Source organism: Tympanuchus pallidicinctus, unplaced genomic scaffold (assembly GCF_026119805.1).
Source record: "Tympanuchus pallidicinctus isolate F22 unplaced genomic scaffold, pur_lepc_1.0 scaffold3, whole genome shotgun sequence".
Taxonomy (NCBI): domain Eukaryota; kingdom Metazoa; phylum Chordata; class Aves; order Galliformes; family Phasianidae; genus Tympanuchus; species Tympanuchus pallidicinctus.
Genome location: NW_026294747.1, coordinates 60,352,130 through 60,373,567, shown reverse-complemented (window position 1 = coordinate 60,373,567; position 21,438 = coordinate 60,352,130). Strand labels below are relative to the sequence as shown.

The 21,438-nt window shown below is 39.7% G+C and overlaps 1 protein-coding gene across 10 annotated transcripts in view; it reads right to left on the bottom strand.

Moving 5' to 3' along the window:
* The window catches only part of ADCYAP1R1 (ADCYAP receptor type I), a 132,120-nt gene that overhangs the window by 52,076 nt on the left and 58,606 nt on the right, over positions 1-21,438 (bottom strand). For all 10 annotated transcript variants that reach the window (XM_052695072.1, XM_052695074.1, XM_052695076.1 and 7 more), the window contains one exon: positions 1,602-1,709. In XM_052695072.1, the coding sequence (XP_052551032.1) occupies positions 1,602-1,709 (108 nt within the window). The remainder of the gene's footprint in view (positions 1-1,601; positions 1,710-21,438) is intronic.

Genomic DNA, 21,438 nt, shown 5'->3' with positions numbered 1-21,438 from the left:
TGCATGTGTGTGAAAGAGGGAAGAATATTTCCTTTCCCACGTTGGACACAAATCCTCCTAGAAGCTCTATGCTGTCTTTTCTATTATGGTTGACTGTGATGGTTCAGCAAGTGTCATTGCATTCACTGAATTTATACTGGACCAATATTGCAGCAGTCAAGATTATGTGTAATTATACACACTATAATTGAAGCACACAGAATTACAGGAATAACCATGTTTTTGTAACTGATAATTTAAAAAGGGACTTGTCTTCCTCCCTTCAAAAATAAGATGCCTCATTTAAGGGAACTGTCTTTATTACTTGCTGGATAAAGAGAGATTACCTCCAAATGGTAATTAACCTCATGTTCTTGAAATTAAATACACTGCCTTCCATTGATTTCTTTCACTTACTTTCTCCACATTAACTACAGATGGAGTCCAGTGAACTAATTGAGAGAAGACACTTGAGTTTCATATGGATGTATTTAGTGAGGGGGTGATCACCCTTAAATTCCTCTCCATTTCACAAAAGCATTTTGGTGTTTCCTTCATCATCTAAGGTGAATTGAAATGTCTGTTCTTAAAAGTGAATATTTGAGCATGCCAGAGTTGTGTATGATATATTTTCCATCTACCACAAATTGTGCACTGTCTGTAGCAACATCAGGAAGTGAATTTTGGATTCAAGATTTTGTATGAATAATTCACTGGCAAAATAATCTTTGGGAAGAGGATCGCAGAAGGAAAAAGGTGAGGTTTTCCTCCATGAGAAGTGCTCCTTAAGTGATCTATGCTGGCCTACATGGGTGCTGGGATGAGATGGACTTAACTGTTAAATATCAGCAAAGGCTTGTTGTTAACTAACAAGGGACAACTCTTACAGTAATGCATTCTGGTTAGAGATTATTCATGATCCCTGAGGTCCCTTCCAACCCTGGCCATTCTGTGATTCTGGAAACAGAAACAGTCCATCTCACCACAACGCAACCTGGGCAATTTTCTGACCTTTCATTTACTTTTGTTTCTTTGCTTGGCTGCTGGTGCCAGCTGCAAGGAGCAGTAGGAAGCTGACATCTCATTTCTACAGAGAACAAAAAGGCACAATGGATCTTCTCCACTTCTGAAAGAATTTTTAATTTTCACCAACCCTCCACTGGGCCTCCAAGATGGGAACTGCCCTCATTGGTCATTTCATGCACATCCATTCCGTAGGCATGAACAGAGCCCAGCTCTGAGTTTTAGTTATTTTATAAATAGGTTCCAGTTATGATGACTAGTTGTCTGACACCTTCACACAGTCTCAGGTCTTGTTGATCTTTGTGGATTCCCAAGGGCAAATGCCCTGTTTAGCTACTAGACTTTCCAATAACTTCATGGTGACCGAGATAGCTTTTTTTCACACATCTTTCCCCCTTCCACCCAACATATGCACATACATCTACACAAAAAACATCCTGTTTTTTTACTGTTTTCTTTTGAACAGAAGTTCAAACCAACCGCAGGCCACTGTAGTTCTTATTTTCCCTTCAAGTATAGCAACTGAATCAGGCTTTATTTGCCTGCTGGCCATGCAGCTCTACCAGGCAGAAGCAAAAAACACGGAGAAAGGACTTTACCGTCTTCAGAGATGATAAATCTGAACAGAGCAGGACACTTGACAAAGACAATTTCACCCACACTTGCAGGTTTCCAGCATGTAATGTTGTCCCACATTCCTGGGCAACCTATAGAAAAGAGAGAGGCAAAAAAGATAAGATTAATGGTGCAAACTCTCTCTTCTTTTTGTTTTCAGAATGGTTTTAGTGGTTGGTTCTTCCTTCTATCCATCAGTGTGCAGTTGGTTAGAATAACAAACGGTATCACTTTCTGATAAGCTTTCCCTGACCCAAAAAATAATTTGCATTGATAAGAATAGCGTAAGCATACGTACAATGTAGTTGCATTATACAGTAATGGACAGAATCCACTCTGGCAAAAAGTGAAAGCTGTTAGTCCCAATTAAACTACTCCATTATACGTCAGAAGCTAATATTCCCTTTAGAGTGGAATTCACAGCCACTATCTGTCTACCAAAAAGTGAGTTAAATCTGTGGAGATTTGATTGACATCTCTGATTTCAATTCAGTGAATTTCTGCAAACTTGAATCCCCGTCAGAGGTTGGATACTAACACTTATTGGAATTTGGCCCAGGGTGGTGATTGAAAGTTGGAGAATAGATTCTGCTTCATCCCACAGCTGCTTGCTGAGTTGTTTTTTGGGATGTATATGAGTGAAGCTTCTCTCTTTCATTTTGTTCAGTTCATTAGGAAAATATTCAGTACAGAAGTGTAAAGAACCACTCCTGTAGTATTCACTGTCTTTACATGCATGTAAATGCAAAACAGCTAAAGGATTTCTTGCATAACACAGAATTAGGCCCTCCACAATCACTCAAATATTAGGCTTAATGTCACCAGCCTTTAATTAAAGATCTGAGTGATACACAACCAACCTCCTGTTACAGGACTATGCCTATTATTTCTAACCTGAAAATGTTTATTTCCAGTTTTCAGTCATTATATGGAACTGGATGAATTTTAGCATCAGAAGCATGCAGAAATAGGAGGTGATAATGTTAGGGATGGGAGTTTTTTTCTCTTGGGACACAGGAAAAAGAAGGGCATTAAACATGAGAAATATGACAAATTAGGACTGGTTTTCAAGAAGGAGCTTTCTATGCACAACCCAGTCTGCAGTTGTGTGAAGCTGAAATCATCATCTTACTAGTTTATAAACCTAGAAAACTTATCTAGTGTACAGAAAAGCTCGGAAATTTTCCTGCATTTCTTACTAATGTCCAAAAAATTTTCTCATTGAAGAAATCTCAAATGGGGATCATCTTCTACCTCAACAGAAAATGAAAGACAGACTAGATCACAGAATCATTAAGGTTGGAAAAGACCTCTAAGATCATCTAGCCCACTTAACTATCTCTCAGAGTTCTTTGCATTTGATGTTGAGATTGAGCATCTAATCTTACCAACTGCTAAAAGGTGCAAGTTCCTCACTCAGAAGTATGTGGGGTTCTGTTGATATATTTTCTCTTTGACTGCATGCCTGAGAAAATAAGATCCTCAATAAAAGCAAATAATATTTCAAAGTGTCATATTTTCAGACTGGGAGAAGTACAATACAGGTTGGGTGTTCAGCTGCTAGAAAACGGTGTGGGCTTTGTCAATTTTGTCAGTAGTAGGGGATTGCTATTGGATGAGAATGTATGAACAGAACTGGCCTTTGTGTATGTATTTCCATCAGCTTCAGTGGCAGAAAATCAAGTCCTCACAAAATATAAGCCAGGTACTACCACGTGTGGTGGATAAGGAAGCTATGAGCTGAAGGTTTGAAGAATTAGTTCAGTGTCAAACTACAATGCTATAATGATGTCAGTATGACAAGCAGATGATAACCCTTCTTTCAAATGAAAGGCTGTAGCATCAGATCAGGACTTTAACTAAAAGAGAAGAGATTTAGGTTAGAGGTTAGAAAGAAATTCTTTACTCAGAGGGCAGTGATGCCCTGGCACTGCCCAGAGAGTTGTGGGTGCCCCATCCCTAGAGGTGCCCAAGTCCATGGCTGGGCTCTGGGCAGCTTGAGCTGTGGAGGCAGGCAGCCCACTGCAGAGGTTGGAGCTTGATGATCTTAAGGTCCCAGGGAACCTAAGCCATTCTGTGATTATGAGGCTACATAAAATAAACTGCTGAGTATATAAAATTTAGTCACCACAGGAACTGGAAAAGAAAAACCTTCACATTTTCTTCTCCCCACCTTTCTTCCATTCGTATTCCAGACTGATTCCACTTCCAGATGAGTATCTCATTGTATGCATGCTATGACTCTACTGGATATCTCTGAAAGGCTCAAAGACCTAATGATTTTTACAATTTGAAAAGTTCAGTGATACTAACCATGGAAATCAAGATTGAATTGAGCACTGTTAGATTTTACTGTCTTTGATAGCTACCGTTTGTCCACACAGCAGGAATAGTATTTACCATTTAAATCTGAAGACATTTGGTAATAGGTTTATAGTTCACTGATGTATGGCAACCTGTATGAAAGTAAAGCATATGTAAATATCCATGGTAATGAGACATTTGCTTACAAGAGGTGTTAGAGACAATCAAAGAGGCTAATGAGATCTTCTGAGAACCACCTGCTAGCCTTGCTCACTTGAATTAAATGGCTGTGCTAGAATTAGGGAAAGCTTTCTTATTCTTTATTACTACTTTAGCATCAGTTGTTTTCCAAATACTGGCATAACAACAGAAACTGCAAACCTATCTAGAGAAATGAGCATAAATCCTCATACTGCAGAGAAGAGAAGACAATGAATAAATATTTCATAGAAGTCTGAACAGTAGTCTGCTATTGTGGCAATAGCACGCATAAATAAAATATTCCAACTTTAAAAGACATTATTTTGTTCTACTAGAAAACACTGATGTGTTGGCATTGAAAGAGAAAGAAACAGGAAAAAAAAAAAAGTAATTTGCCCAGTAAATGACAAAGACTGCAAAGAATTCATTGTCAGTAAGAAAGTTGCTCGATCCTTTCTGGTAAAACCATATTTGAAAGCAACCATTTGGAAGAGCAAAGAAAACACACACACAAAAATATATGTATATAAAATATAATACATGTCAGCATGGACAATCCCCTTTGTAAACCACAAATGTAAACATTTGTAAACCACAACACAGCCAGGAACTCCTGCTGGGTGAAACCTGCCCACGGAAATGTGTGATTTGAGTGTGAAACTGCACAGCAGGGCTCTCCTCTGGCTCTGATGGTATGTCTCCATTGCCGTGTGATGGAGGGATACTCAAGCTAGCTTTGAAAGAAGTGGCTCAAACACTGCAAGAAGCAAGGCACAGCACCATATGGATTAATTCTCCTGGTTCTTAGCACGTTTGGAATAAATAATGCCAACATGTAGTTTTAAAGAATAAGTTTTTATGTAGTCTAGAGCATAAAAATAGTAAGTAAAAATGATCTTAATACAGGATGCTTTGCAGGGAATGCAAATTCTGCTTTACCTTCCCAGGTCTGTACTGGAGCCTGCAGACAGAAATCTGCTTGTTGAACTTTGTAGGATTCATCTCAGCTAACCCAGCTGATGTAAAGCTTGGCATCTGATCTTGGAAAGCTATTTAGACCCTCCTCATAGCATGGGAAAAAGAGTGTTTCATGTTATTCAGCTAGTCATCTTCTCTCCAATGGCACAGCTCATCTTTTGCAGCCTCACTTGGCTCTAGAGGAAATGCAAAGTGGTTGATGTGATTGTGGAATTAGTCAGTATCAGTTTAACTTCAGGCAGCTTAGACTTCCCAATTTAAGTGCACTCACCTAAATGATGTTTCCTCTGTAGCCCCTCAGTAGCAAGACCTTCCATTAGGAATAATCCCATTTTAGCTGGGCAGTGGTGGTGAACTACTCTGTAAGTATTCATTCATTCATTCAGTAGAATGAGGCTAAAAATTCTTATCCTAAATAGCTGCCCCCGGAATCCCAATTTCAGCTAAGGAAAACTATATGCATTTTTGAATAATTTCATGTGAAGCTCAGGACAGCTAAGCTTAAATATAATACTGTTGAACCTGATGGGGTTGCCTCATATACCTATGACCTAAGGACGCATCTGACTTGACAACAAGTGAAAAAGAAAGGCTAAGAGAGGTGCAATTTCACATCAAGGAGAAAATAACGGGACTTTTATCATTGCAGTGTTTTCAGTTGCAACTTTAAGATTATGCTTAGCACTGAAATGATTCTAGTCATCTTCCTCCTATGGAGGTTCACACAAATCTTCAGCTTGGAGACTACTACACCTCCATCAAACATTGCAGTGATTCAACCAACTTAAACTGTTGGCGGTATTTGTGTGGAGAAGGGGTGAGAAAAGAATGACAGAACAATGGGCAAAAGCATTTCACAGAATCATAGAATCATAGCTTATGGGTCAGTGCACAGGAAAAAAAGGAATAGATGACACATTTGCATAACATTTGTTTCCTTGAGATATTAAGAAAAAAATGCAAATACGTAATTCTGATAGTTGTGTACTTTTCATGTACAGAAATGAAAGCTTGAGGTAAAAGTCAACCCATTTGGCTTACAGTGTTCAGGTTTAGTTTCAGTTCTTCTCATTTATTAGTTTAAAATGTCACCTTCAAGGTCATATAATCTTCAGGAGAGTGATATCAAAGGAAACACAATGCTACAAGGTGGAATATCAAACTGAATTATATGTGCAGTAACTTTTAAAGGGCAATACTACATATAAAGACCCTCAGAGAGAAAAGGAACACCAGACAAGGTCTTTCTGTTCTTACATAAATCCAGGTAAATAACAAAATAAATAAAAGCTTGAGCAAAGGCTGTGTATGAGGCCAGGATCCTTGAAGGTGGTTGACATTTCAAAGCAGAGACACCTTGTAGGAGCTCCTGTTGAAGCAATGGTGTCTCTGCTGTCTTTCAAGACAGGCAGCACAATCAGATTCAACTCAGATTCAACAGCCTCTTTCTAAAGTCCAGAGGAATTCCACATGTGTAGTTCAAATGATTCAATGAGGGCTGTATATGAAGAATAAGAAACCTTACCAGCAGTTTGCCCACACTAACATTTTACATTGCCTTTCTCTAGATAATTACTGACCTGCCATTAGGTTATCAAATTATGCAACTAAGTTGTGACTAAAACTGTATAAATTATGGTGATATTTTCTACAATCTGACATCATTTTTCAGAGACCCAAGAATTCCTGCACGCAGCGCTATTTTCAAACAGGTATTAAAAATAAAAGGATCTGAAATGGTTCACTTCTCACCTACCAAGGTAATCCCAGATTGGATTAAAACTAAAATTGAAAGTAACAGAAACAATGGGTTTTCTTTGATTATAACGATGCTGGACAATGCTCCTGGACACGTGGTCTGATTTTTGGGTGGTTCCGTGTAGAGCCAGGAATCGGACCTGATGATTCTCACGGGTCCATTCCAACTCCAAATACTCTATGATAATAATGAGTTTTACAGCATAGCAGCAGAAAAAAAGATGAACTGGAGATAGTTAGCTTTAGATCTCAGGAAATTAAATGCCAAACTTAAATCATGTACTTTAGAATCAGAAGCTAGTCTTTTTTGTTAGAGTTCAACAGGTGGGATTTCACCTGGTTCGGATATTTTGCATCATTCCAGATGATGCAAAGAACATCAATACACCTTCAAGAACTTCAGTACACCTCCTCAATGTATCCTAATGTAGGAGCCACACAAATTACCAACCAGAATGTTATTCTTAGGAAAACAAATAAACACAAACACATACACTAATCACTGCAATCTGTCTCAAAGGAGAAAAGAAAATTGACATCTTCTCATCTGTCCACCACAGAACTGTTTCCCTTGTGACAGTGAAAGCCAATGTCCACGTACTACCTCCATCTTGCACCTCAGCAGGAAAGGCTAACACCAAATTACTGTTGTTTTTCCTTAAATATTTTATACATAGAAAAGATCAGCTTCTACACAGCAGGAGCTGTTATCTATAATTAGAAATATCTAAAGCTTTTTCTGTTTTCTTTCCCTAAAGCTGTTTAATTCTTTACAATCACAGAATATTTATTCTAAGCTCACGCTTATTGCTCTTCTTGCATTGTTACTAGCCAAGAAAACCTCATCCAAGAAAATCTCTAAACTCCTTTAAGTGCTGCCAACCAATTGGCCTTAGGTGAGCTTTGAAGAGTTTTTAAGGGAAACTTCCGTTTGGCAAAACCTTTGGAACATTTCTTCATCTAATTATGCAGAAGAGTAAAAAGCCAATTATCTGGGAAATCGAGAGGGTTCTTTTTTTTCTTCTTTAAAGAAAACTTTCTTTAAAAAGGGTCGGTTTCTGTGAGAAAGTCACCGTTCTGCAACTCTGGATGCCAAAAAAACATTGTGAAATTACTCAGAAAACTGGGAGATTGTATTCTGGTGTTGCTGGAGGACAGAACAACTCTTTCGAGCTGCCAAAAGCTGACCCAGTGCCACGCTCGCCAGCTGCGGATAATCTGGCATCACTCAGGACATGGGTGGTGGGAGATCATGGGTTACTGCTGGAGGAACAGCTGGTATCCCTCTTTCCTTTCACTGCTGGTGGCAGCCAGGATGGTTATCATCATCCTGCCCCACCACCACGTCTGACTCACTTCCCTCCTTCCTGAGGAGAAGCGCAGATAAGGCACTTGCCTTTATCAACTCTGTTTTCCATTAATTCTCTAAGCTGTGAGAGAAGGGAAAAGACAGCTGACACCGCAGTGCCTAGAAGGCTTTGTGTACATCACAGTGCTATTAATCTTCATCCTTAAGTCACTTGGATCAAGTCACTTCTGGAAAGAGTGCAGGAAAAATAATGGTTACAGAATTAGTTGAGAAGAAAACAGTGGAGTGAGTCCCAAAAAGATGTGTATTTCCACAAACCATTACCTTCTCCTGCCAGATCCCATCCTTCACACACACAATCTGCCTATGAATAGCCATTAAGTAAGGACAAGATGGAGCAGTACAAGTGGTATCCAACCTTTCTGAACTGTTTCAAATAAAAAATAAGGCTACATTTTTTCCATGCCAGTGGAGCAACTGGATAGACATACATTCTCTAAACTTTCTATGCAAAACCTACATGTATGTTAATTTTTCACCAGTATTCATGGGCCTTACAGTGAACCTGGCTTTCAACCATTGCTATAAGAAGGAATCTTCCCAAGTTGCATGGTTAAAAAGTCCACTGCCACTTCTGCCACCCATGGATAGTTTATATTTGGCCCATTGTGAGACTTATGGGCCTGTGAAGAAGACATCTGTAAAGATCAGTAGGATTTATTTGTTGCCATGGATACAGATAAAGTCAAAATGTTATCAACGTGCCTTTTTGGTGCTTCAGAGTTTGTGTTCCTTTGTAAATAGAGAGAGGATTTGGCTGTATGGAAGAAGATGAGAAGAGGATTTGGTAACACGTCATTTGAGCATGAAGGTTTCCCAGAAATAAATCCAGCACTTCAAGTCTTTTCTGTCACAAATGGAGACAGAAGGGAACAAACAAATTCTCTTCATTTGTTAATTTTTAGCATAACTCAGTACTGAACTGGGACTAAAATGGGACAGTCTTAACAGTCCCTTATTACAGGCTTGTGTTTTGAACTTAGAAAGATCCCAGCAGAGCTAAGCAAGATTTTCAGTGGGACTTACTCAGACTGAACCTGAGGTGAACAGCTCTCTAATCAATTAGATAAGAATTTGGACTTATTTCTAAAAGGATAAATAAACCAAACAAAACAGGCATTGAACTACTGAAAATAGCAACCAAGCTCTACGGCTAAGTGACTGGCAATTTCAGAACTTATTTTGCATTCTGTTCTGTATTAGCTCCTCTCAAAGGCATTTATAGATAGCAATTACTTGGGTCTCATAGTAGCTTTAGGGCTAAGAAGCTTTTAAGAGCTAGAAAACAAAACAAAGCAAATAAACAGAAGAAATAGTGAAGCTAAACACCCTCCAAGCAAGAGTTGTAACAGTGAAGCTGCCACTTCATATTCATACTCTGTCCTCCCCCTATTCTTGCTTTTCTATACTTTATAGAGTTATCTAAAAGGACAAGGCACTTTTATCGTAGGAGATAAAATATAACAGATCCTGGGCCAACTCCATTTTTGATGTAACCACAGTGACGCCAACGTGGATGCACTCGAGAGGCATTTATTACTTGTTTACTCCTTCAAATCTTCTGAGAATGAGAAATGACTGAACTAAATAACTTAATTTCTTTCAGTGTGCAAATTCTATAATCTCTCCTGGAAACTGCGGCAGTGGTGAGTCAAACAACTCCTTATTAGAGCCCATGGGACCTGATGGTCTACTGGAGGAAACAAAGAAAAGAAATGCATTTTAAAAAGCTCGTTAAGAGGCATGTTAACACATAGCGTGTTTCCTGTTTGGTGATGAACTCCTCTGACTCTGTCCATAGAGTATTCAGAGAGCACTGAAAACACCACTGAAGCATAAATCCAATCCAGCATTGGAAGGACTGGCATACACATCAGATATTTTGGCTGCTATAAGAGACTGAAGGAATGTATTGTTCCCTAAGTTCCCAGCTACATATTGTTTTACAGTCAGAGTCACAGAATCATACAGTGGTCTGGGTTGCAAAGGACAACAATGCTCATCCAGTTCCCCTGCTGTGTGCAGGTCACCAACCAGCAGCCCAGGCTGCCCAGAGCCACATCCAGCCTGGCCTTGAATGCCTGCAGGGATGGGACATCCACATCCTCTTTGGGCAACCTGTGCCAGTGCCTCACCACCCTCTGGGGGAAAAACTTCCTCCTCATATCCAACCTAAACTTCCCCTGTCTCAGGAAAGGCAGATGGCTTAATTTGGGCAGTTTACAATCTGCCATGTAAAATGCAATGTGAGGGGTATCGAAATGGAGGCAGAACGCACGATGAACAAGAATGAAGTTGTTGATGAAGCACAGAAAAATATCATGATTGTTCCCCTGGTTGCTCAGTAATAAAGAAAAAGAAAGCAATAGATGTTTTGTTGATGTTGTTGTTTGGTTTGTTGATTTTGGAAAGGTTTTCAGCATTAAGAGAATGGGAAGAAATGTCCAGTGCCATCACAGCTAGCCCAGCACTACCCCCAGTCACCAGAGGCCATGGAAGTGTTTAATCCTGGAAAAGTAAATGTTTACACTCTACACATAACTCTGTATTACATAAGCTACAGAATACCACTTTCCTGACAGCATATAGTAAAGCACATAAAAACAAAACCCATAAACATAACCAGGAAGAAGACAAAAACATTTCCAATGTCTTAAATACATAAAATGTGTTAGGTGAGAATGCCCAGAAAATCATTGAAGTTTGACACAGAAAGGTCCAAGTGGTGTTAATGCAAAGTCTGTGCTGAAGATGAGACTGTTTCCTGCCTTTGTTAAGAGCCAGATCAGATCCTTAGTGAACAAGTGTTGTGGATCCATCTCTGCCTAAACATCAGGAAGACAAAGGAAGAAATGGGACGCAGTTATTAAGGACTGCTGAAGCTGCCATTACTATCCGAATACTTATGGGATAGAAAGAGTCACATCATTTCAACATCCAAACATGTAGAAGGTATTTATAGACATAGGTCTGGAGTACAACTGTCTGTTTACACAGATATAGTTGTGTTTAAGTCACATGTGAAAGAAACATTAGAAAGCATACAAGCGTTTGTCCCATTTATAAACCAAGCAGGACATCTTATTCATACATAGTGGAGCAATCAGCTATCATGATTTTACCATTTTAACTTTTCTTTATCAGTTCTCGATGCTTGAATAATAATGTGAAACAAGTAAACGATTCTGGTACATCCTGTATGAGGATGATTATGTAATCAATTCCACGCACTGGCAGCACTGTATTTAATTTTGTTCTAGCTTATTCAATTATAACAATGGGTTCTGTCTTAAGCAGTTTGCATGTTAACAGAGAAGGGACAGAATCATATTCGTCATTTGGCTGCATGACCAAACACTTGGAGCAGATTCAATATTTCTGTGTCCTGGGAACAGGGATGAGGCATGTCCTCAAAATGTATGCAACAGTCCTTCAGGGCATTTTAATTAATCGTTTGTGGTCATTATTTCAGGTTGGCTTTGCTCTTGTCACATCACTCGGGCATTCTCTTGTTGCACACTCTTAACAATGGTTTTTCTCTTTTAAAGCATTTCACTGTTAATTGTCTTTTATTTCTAGTAATTTTTCTTCCCCCTTGGCACACACTCTTGCCCTGGTAATCACATACTCATGGTACCTGCAGCTTCTCCCTCAACCATAAATCAGGAACTATTCTAACCCCGTCTTTTGTTTTGTTTATGATCTCTGCTTCCTTTGTTTCACTGGGCTACCTTTGATTTGCTGTTCTGTAGAGGAAGCAGATCAATCAGTTGTAGTAACTGTGTGAGTATGAAATGTGTACCTTGGTTACTAAAAGTACAAGCTGCTAGCTAAGGAGTGGCACTTAGAAAGTTTGAAACCATTCTTTGTGTAATCAGAAAGGCAGGGGAAAGGGTAGATGAGAAACACAGCTTTGGATCATAGAATCGTAGAACCACAGAACGGTTTGGGTTGGAAAGCATCTTTAAGATCATGTATTTCCAACCCCCTGCTGTAGGCAGGGACACCTTCTAGCAGAGCAGGTTGCTATGCAAATCTCACTATCTGTCTATCAATTATATATGGAGTTGTGGGAGAGTAGCCAGTTAATTTAGACAACAAATTAGGTGATCCAATCATTCCCCAAGGAGGTTGTTTTCTCCTAAATACAGAGCCAAATATTGTTCTGTTTACTGAAATACACACTGAAAAATGCCTACCGAAGTCAGTGGGAGATGAGGCTGTAGACTGAGAGCAGCAAAATTAAAACTGGATAAGAGTAAGTGCTGTTCCTCAGGACCTACCAAAATGAAAATGCAGTATGGACTAAGAGATGGGTAATTGCTTTGATTCATCTATAAATCTATGTGTAAGGCACTCTGTATTCATCAAGCTGTCAAGATCACAAGTTGTCATGACATTTGAGAACAAGATTCAGAGATGAGAATTTTAACTGAGGTCACTGTGAAGTCGGGCTGAAATCTAGATGATAACTTTTAAACTCTAATCCTCTCCTACTATCTTGCAAGAGTAAGGTGTATCCTCAAAAACTAAAGAAAAACAAGCACTAATTAGAATTGGACCTTAACTTTTGATATCCTCATAAATCTGAAATGGAAAAAAAAAATCATACATCAGTAGGAGAGAATGAGTATTATCCTACTTCTGAAATGTCTCAAATTAACAGGTTTAATTAAAATACACATCAAAGATAGAATAGGGCTGTAGAATCTCCCTCTTCCTCCGATTTGAAGAAGTAATTACACAAAATATTGTGATAATATACCTTGTAAGCATAGCCACTGAATTGTTGTATAATATGATTAATGCTTGCGTGCAACACCATAGAAGCCTTTAGATGTTGTGGATGATAATTGTGATGTAGCACTGTAGATGGGGAGGCAGGTTATATGACCGTTCTGCTTTAACAAGGCAAAAGAAACACACAGCAATGGAAAAACTGTGCAGAAGTTTTGTGGAGTCCTTATAACTGATCAACATCAAAAGAAGCCAGGATCCACACAGCAGGAGGAATTCCTCTAAAATGTGACATACAGCATCAAGACATTTCCCTTTGTTTTCCACAGCAATCTCTGGGACGAAAGGAGTCTTTGCATAGCATCTCACATGGAGATGAGCCAACTGTGGAATGTGAATCAGTGGGTTAAAGATAGAGACTGTTGTATTGGAGGTGACCACCAATAACGAACCATCACAGTGCTAGAAGAATGCTAGATGACATCAAAGACCAATAAGCCAAATAATACAGCCAAATAAGGCTGTATCTGTTGGGTAATCATTGGGAGTGGACAGAATAATGATATGGGGAATGTAATGGATATGTAATACGTGTGAAAATATAATCTGTTCACAATCAATTGGGAGCACATTACTGGAGCATTATCCCAATGCTACCCCAGCACTGCCAATGAATATCTGCTTAACGGTGATAAAACTTTTGCTGTTAAGTCTCTTAACATCAATTTCTTCGATTCATCTCCCACTCTTAGTAAGGAACCTACATGTTGGTTTTCAGCCAGAAAACACAAGCTGAGTTTAGCCTCTAGAGTTTGTTGTGGAAGTATTGCATCACTGAATTTTTATGGCAGAACTCATATTAGACAGTAGTATCCCAAGCTGAAAAGCATAAAAACAGCACAGCCCAAGTTTCTTCTAGTATGACATACAGAATTCTTCTCTCTAGGATGAAGCACACGTTACGCTACATGACCCCAAAAATGAAATATGTGACAAGAGTTCTTCATTTGTCTCACAAAAGGATGGATGGAAAACAATGTAAAATCGAGATATTTCCATGTTTTCCTTTCTTATTCCTTCTACTTTGCAAGTGGAATTTGGGGAAGGAAATGCACATTCTCTTTTCCTCCCTTTTGGCAGAAGCAAAAATTATCACACACATTCAGAGTCAGCAGTACTGGCAAGCTGCCCATGGGCAAAGCCAAGGATCTCCCTTTTCCCACCCTCTTTTCCCTCCCTAGCTCAGAAGCTAAAAGATATACAATGAATATAGGACACGCAGTTCCTGCTGCTTCACTCCTTTGGTGATGAAAAAGAACATGAAGTTAAGCAGTCGCTAGAGGACTGTCTCCACATTTTATCTCTCTTCAACATCCTACATAGGAAATTGAGGTATGACCCACTGCAATTCTCAACAAAAGAAAGGGCACAGCTTAAGTCTACAATGAAGAAGAAACACAAACAGAAGAAATAAGGCATAGGTACAGAGCAAGGGCTCACAGCATTCTTATGTAAGGTTTTTTTACTTCAATTTTTTTATTTTTACTTCTGCAAGTAAAACTGAATTATGTCATTTTTGCTATGGTTAAGAGTACATGCAGATATTTTCTTACTGCTTAGCAGATGGAGTACTTAATAACTCATTATACTGCTGTAGCTTGCTTATTTGTCTGAGGATGATTTAACTCACTGCCCTTCAGTCTTATTTTGCTGAGGAAAAATCAATATGCAAAACCTGTCAGCAGTCCAAATTATTACACTTATTCAATTACATATATTATTGAGTAGGCAGTTTCACATAATGAAGTTCTTGGCTTAAGTTTGTAAGGGAGTTATATTAAGAGGAAGCAGATATATCTCAGAATGAGCTGAAAGAAATGAAATTGTACAGTTGGGTGAATTTAGTCATCGGCCACCTATGTTAGAATATTTGGTGTTTGATGAAGTGCTAAGTGAAAAAAAAAACCACAAAACCATTTCATAGTAAAGAACGGTCTAAATCTTTTCTCCAGCCCATGATTGCAGCTTCCTGAACAATCCTACAAAAGATACACAGAGATCCCAAAAGGAGTGATTCTAAATATTCAGCATGTGAAAAAAGTTGTTCTTAAGAACTTATGAAAAATCTTCCCATTGAAGTTCTCTACTAAAAGCCACTGAACTTAGTGCTAATCACGAAAACTGCCGAATGTGCTTTCCAGACTGAGACCCATCTGACCGATTGCCAACATCTACATTTGAATGGCCGCCAATTTTTTGTAGTAGTAGCAGTAGTCAGAAAGGGGTAATCCCAGAGAACAATCATCTGAAAGTAGACATCTGAAATAGGACTGATGACTCGTTCCCTCAAAAAGCCAACTTTTGTCCATTGACTGTGAAGGCGGCTTTGGAACAACGGCCGTGATAAAAATTCCTATGGCATAGAAATCTGCCCTCATATTGTTCTCATCTTCATAGCAAGCTACAGAAAAATAAGAAAGGAAGTTCAAACAGTGGCACCTTTATGGCATGCTCATGCAACTCCCACTGTGTCCCATACAATAGGTTCATTTCCTGGGCTGTGCCACTGATAGGCCTTTTCAACCCAGGCAGAAATGGAAGGATGCTGTAGGACAGTTGATGACCATCATTGCCTCATTCTCATCTCATTCAAATAGATGACTGGCAGACCATAATATTCACATGTAAGAAAAAAGGAGGAGCCTGGTCAAGCTTTCTTGAAGCAGGTCACAAATTGGAGCACCATTCCATATGGTTCTCCTTGAGAAGCATTGGGAGTTCTACAATCATAGCCCTGTCAGACAATGAAGAAACAGCACTCCATTTGGATTCTGCTCCAGGGCCTCTATTCCCTTCTCAACACCAAGCCACAAAACGGAACAAGGGTCCGTCATTACCATCAACAGGATATGTGTGGGATTATTTCAGGGTGAGAAGGGAATCTGCTGATGTATTGAAGATCCTTCATTGTACCAGAGTGAAGAAACACATCCTCAACACAGCTAAGATTAATTCCAGTCTGTATTGATAGATCCTATTATATCTCTTGATTGTGCTTTGTTAATTCATTAGCAACAGAAGCTCAAATCTAAGGAATTACAGAAATAACCAATATGTGTGTTTTGTCTTTATTATCTGCCAATACTCTTTACATCCTTCCTGGCTTCCATAAATTCAAGAAGAGGTCAGAAATTATTGTTGCACCTTCTTGTTTCTGGTTAACTTTGCTGATAAGGCCAAACTCTGCAGACAATATTCTGGTAACTTCTCTGTTAAAAACAACTAATTGTGACCCCGTTAATCAGTGCTTATAATGATGCTTTAGTAATCTATTATCTATTTTTTTCTATGTCTCTACAATTGATGCAAATACATAAGCAGGCATTTGTATTGTTTGTTGTTGTTTTTTTTTTAATAGGTTGATTAACACCCTTCAGTAAACAAAACAAAGAAACAAAGGAGTCCACAAAACCCTACCCTTACTCTTTCAGAGGACTCTTTCTTAAGAAACATGACTGGCTCTCTGGAAATGTGTATCTGTTTCCATTGAACTGCATTCAGAACAACTCGTTAGGCTCTTCAAGCTCACAGACTATGAAGGTAGATTAATGTATGTGAAATGAGGAGGGCTTTGGCTGGCACACTGAAGGTAATGAGGGCCACCTGAACCTCATTATCTCCTACTTCTGTTGTAGTACTGTCACTCCTGTAGGTCTGTGCCACATCTTCCAGCCCTGTGTGGGTTTCTCAGGTACCCAAAGCACCTTTATGTGAATGGATATCTGTCTTTATACATTAAACCCTTTCCCAACTGCCTCAGTTTCCATTATCATCCTTGAAGTTCTGATATTTAACCACATTCTGAAAGCAATTCCAGGGATAAAATGAAGGTGTCTATGGGTAATAGTCAGCACTCAGAAGTTTTCTGCTCTTCATTACTGACTTCTGAGGAAGCCTGAATTAATTATTTAGGCCACACATGAAAGTTGTCAGGGACTTACATCAGGTATTCCCACTGAAAGACCTCAATGCAGGGCCACACGGACAGGTTTTAATACCATTTGAGATGCTTCAGGAGACACAAAAATATCTTGATACTCCAAGGAGTCTGAAGGGCTTAAAAGGCACTGGGGGTTTATGTCCACCCAAATCAAGTCCTAAGAATCTCCAAAGTAATTCTGTACTTCTCTTCCTTCAGCAACTTACTGAAAACCACAATGAATTAAATAAGCAAAATCCAGGGTTCACTCAAGATTCCTCTGAAATGCAGTCACTGCCAGTGCAGAGAAACTGAATATCCACCAGCAGAACCTGGATTCCACCTCTAGAAACACAGATCCTAGAAATAAGTCAATCGTGCCATTGATTCGAGCAAGAATCAAACTCCCTCTTTGTGATACGCAGCTTAAAAGGAGCTGCCAAGATCTGATGAAAATCATACTAAAAATCATGGATGGTCATTCAGTTATAATTCAGATTAATTCTGCCTTGCATTGCTACAGCACTAGGTTAGACATTAAAAGGTTAAGTAATTGCAAGTCATAGCTTCAAGATGTCCTTGAAATGGAAGGAATCAACAGACAGAGCAGTACAGGAAAAACCACCACCTGTTTCGTTGCATATGATTTACTGATATTCATTGCTCTTTTTTTAACTGCAGTGAATTGCTCTACCATGGCTGCAATTTTATATATAATGCATACAATTACAGCCTGGGGAGATGTGAATACGAGCAATCCTCCAATCTACCCATCCCACAGGAGAAAAAAAACACACTGCCAATGGATCTTCTATTATTTTAATGCGAAAATTATCATCTTTAAAAAAAATAAAAGAAGTATATGGGATAAACCATCACTTATTGATAAGAATGCCCTAAAGAAGCTCCCCCTATTTACTCCTGATCAGCTCCCCATGGCACATTGTGTGTGCTGAGTAGTGGAAGGTGAGATCAGACTTCATGACAGCACCGAACTTTGGACAAAAGAGAAAGAGATGCAGTGTGGTTTAATGAACTGTCACCATAGAAACATGGAACTCCCAAGCAGAGCTGCACAAATAAACGATATTTTGCTTTGATAATTACAGAAAAAAAGTTGGAAATAAATTAAAAAAACACATTCATCTATGTTGTAGGAGTTTTTCCTTTCTTTTTGGTTAATAAGAAACATAAGCATGGAGAAGGGAGACGGGAGTTTTTATTTTTAGCTTTCTATTTTTAACTTAAGTCATTTAAATTTAGTTAGCTATACTCCCTATACCTCTGAAACAAATGTTCTGAAACATTTATTTTCCATTATTTTTCACCAGAAATTCTACAAACACGTCACCGGAACCTACATTTTATTCATGAACAAACTGTTTGCAGATGAATACTTCTACTTAGTCCTGCTCCCAAAAATCAATCTTATCAGAGTTAATATCTTACCAAATTGCCTACACAAATCCATTCTACCTTCTAGGATGGGATGAGATGACCTTAGAGGTCATTTCCAACCCTACTGACTCTGCGTTCCCCTGTTATTATAGAAGGACTTCCTGGCAGTTCTGAGGATTACAGAAGGGACAGCTTGAAAGAAGACAGTAGGGATTGTTACTGTAAGGATTTTATGGGTTGGGATGGTAGCTCACACCCATTTTGTAATTGACAGTATTTTCAGAATGGCAAGCATCAAATTCCAATACATTTCCTTTGAAGGAAGGAAGATTAAGGTTGGATGTCAGGGGAAGTTGTGTGCTGTGAGAGCGGGGAGGGGCTGGAACAGCTGCCCAGAGAGGCTGTGATGCCCCGTCCATCCCTGGAGGTGTTGGAGGCCAGGTTGGATGGGGCCCTGGGCAGCCTGGGCTGCTGTGCAATGGGGAGGTTGGTGGCCCTGCATTGGTGGGGGGTTGGAGCTTCATGAGCCTTGAGGTCCCTTCCAACCCAAGCCATTTTATGATTCTGTGATTCTATACTATCTCCTATAGCTGCTGCTGCTCCATTTGAGAACAAGGCTCTTTAAAGAGCCTGCAGATTGCCTCATGCCCAGACAGCAAAGATTCTGTTAATTCCAACACTGCTACATTATAACCAGTATGATTCATACCACCTAACTTCAGATGTCCTGTAATTATTGGTTTAATAGGCAGTGGAGAGAAATTGGCACTTCTACACACAATCTTCACAAGATGGGCGTCTAAAATAAGTCAAGTTTAAGTCTTGTTAGTACTTTTAAGTGCGGCTTCAAAGCACCTGTCTTCATCTACTATGAGCAGACTCTAAATAACTAGCATTAACTGGTTTCTACTTCAGATAGCTATACTTAGGTGACATGAATCCATTCATTGCATCTCATGATCAGATTTCTCTGAAGCCTGCTGACAGATAAAGCATTCACTAAGGAGCCAAAGAAGGAGACAATGGTTGGAAAACAAAGATCAGTGAATCTGTTTCTCTTCTGTTTGCCTAAGAAAGAATAAGGCTTGATCACAGCTCAGATACTGATGGTTACACAGGTGTCTTACTCCTCTATGCAGGATAGATATCTGAAATGAAGATGGATTCTATCCCAGTACTACATGGTCTCCATATTCTATCTTGAAACTCCTTGTTTCTACTTGAGCATAGTAGAAGAGACTCTATGCAGTGTCAGATCCATCAGCACAGAAAAGCATCTTGGACCTAAGATAGGTCCATTCAGGCAGCTCAAAGCTATCAGTGTCAGTATCTTGGTTACAACAGGAGACAAGTAGAAAACATTTAGGGGTAGAGACACATTCTGAGCCATACCCTCCCTACAGTGGCAATTCAATAGCTTTAAAAGCTGAGTGTGAGAAGAACAAATCTAGTCTTTGTGCACAGCTGCATCAACAAGGGAGGCACATGCACACATGCGCAGGCACATAATGAAACAACAGCTTCCCAGGGGTGCCAAGGGAAACAAGAGCAGGTAACTAAAAGGCCCGAAAAGAACAGGAGGCTGATGAGCCATGGAGGAGAATGAAAATCTAAAACTGATCCATGACAGTCATATAAAGATGTAAACACTTTTCAAAGTTCATTGTTGTTTCCTCTCTCCATAAATTATCGCCATTATCTCCTAATTACCACCTTCTACCCTTTGGTGCCTTTATCAGTTTCTCTTTTGTTGATTTGTATCACAGGGGTACTTGTGATAAGATTCCTCTTAACAACTGCAGACACTGTATCTCTACATGTACTTGTTCCATTTGCATTACTTGACTTGCCTGGCAATGCTACTGTCCTTCAAATTATTTCAGATGAAGGCCGAGGGGGAATGAGACTACCTAGCTAGGACTACAACATCAACATTCATTTGGCAGTGAGTCATGACCACTTAATCACCAATGAGACCTCATCACTTCTGTTTCTTTTTGATCAAAATGTTGTGCTGTATCACACCTTGGCTCATTCCAGGATAATACATTTCAGGCTCCTGAATGGCCCGGGTTGCAAAGGAGCACAAAGCTCATCCAGTTCCAACCCCTGCTGTGTGCAGGTCGCCAACCAGCAGCCCAGGCTGCCCAGAGCCACATCCAGCCTGGCCTTGAATGCCTGCAGGGATGGGGCATCCACAGCCTCCTTGGGCAACCTGTTCCTGTGCATCACCATCCTTAATTAGCTGAATCCCACAGATTTATAACTAATTCCAGGGTTTAGAAAAGGCCTGCAAAAATATCTAGTCCAACTCCCCTGTCATGGGCAGGGACATCTCCCACCAGACCAGGTTGCCCCAAGTGCCATCCAACATGGCCTTGATCCAGAGATGGGGCATCCATAGCTTCCCTGGGTAACCCATGTCAGCATTTCACCACCCTCATCATGAATAACCTCTTCACTCAGAGGGTGGTGAGGCACTGGCACAGGTTGCCCAAGGAGGCTGTGGATGCCCCAGCCCTGCAAGCATTCAAGGCCAGGCTGGATGTGGCTCTGGGCAGCCTGGTCTGCTGGTTGGTGACCCTGCACACAGCAGGGGTTGGAACTGGATGAGCTTTGTGCTCCTTTGCAACCCAGGCCATTCTATGATTCTATGATTCTTAATCAGTTTCTACATGGCAGAAAGTCCACTGAGGACTGTTGACAGCTACAAAAGAGTCCAGCAGAAATTTGTGCAGCTCCACAATAAAACAGAGACAAAAACTGGAACAAAGGGAGACTGATAATACTGATATAAGAAATAGTCTGGCCCCTCCTCCTGGAGAAGCTGAGGAATCATTCCTCTTCCACTTTTCTTTTCAGCATTTGGCTTTCATTATCTGTCCTTATCACTTTAATTCCCTCTCTAGAGCAAAGGAGTCAGATTCTGGGTCCTGCTGAGATCTCATTTTCTTCAAATTCTGTTTTTCAAGCATACTTTGTAGGTGATGGCTGGACAGGTTTGTACACATAGGGTTATCACATGCTCCTTATTTCTTTTCATACAAAGGCATCTAAAGAATTTAAAGCATTTAAGAGGAAACAGTCAACATAAAAT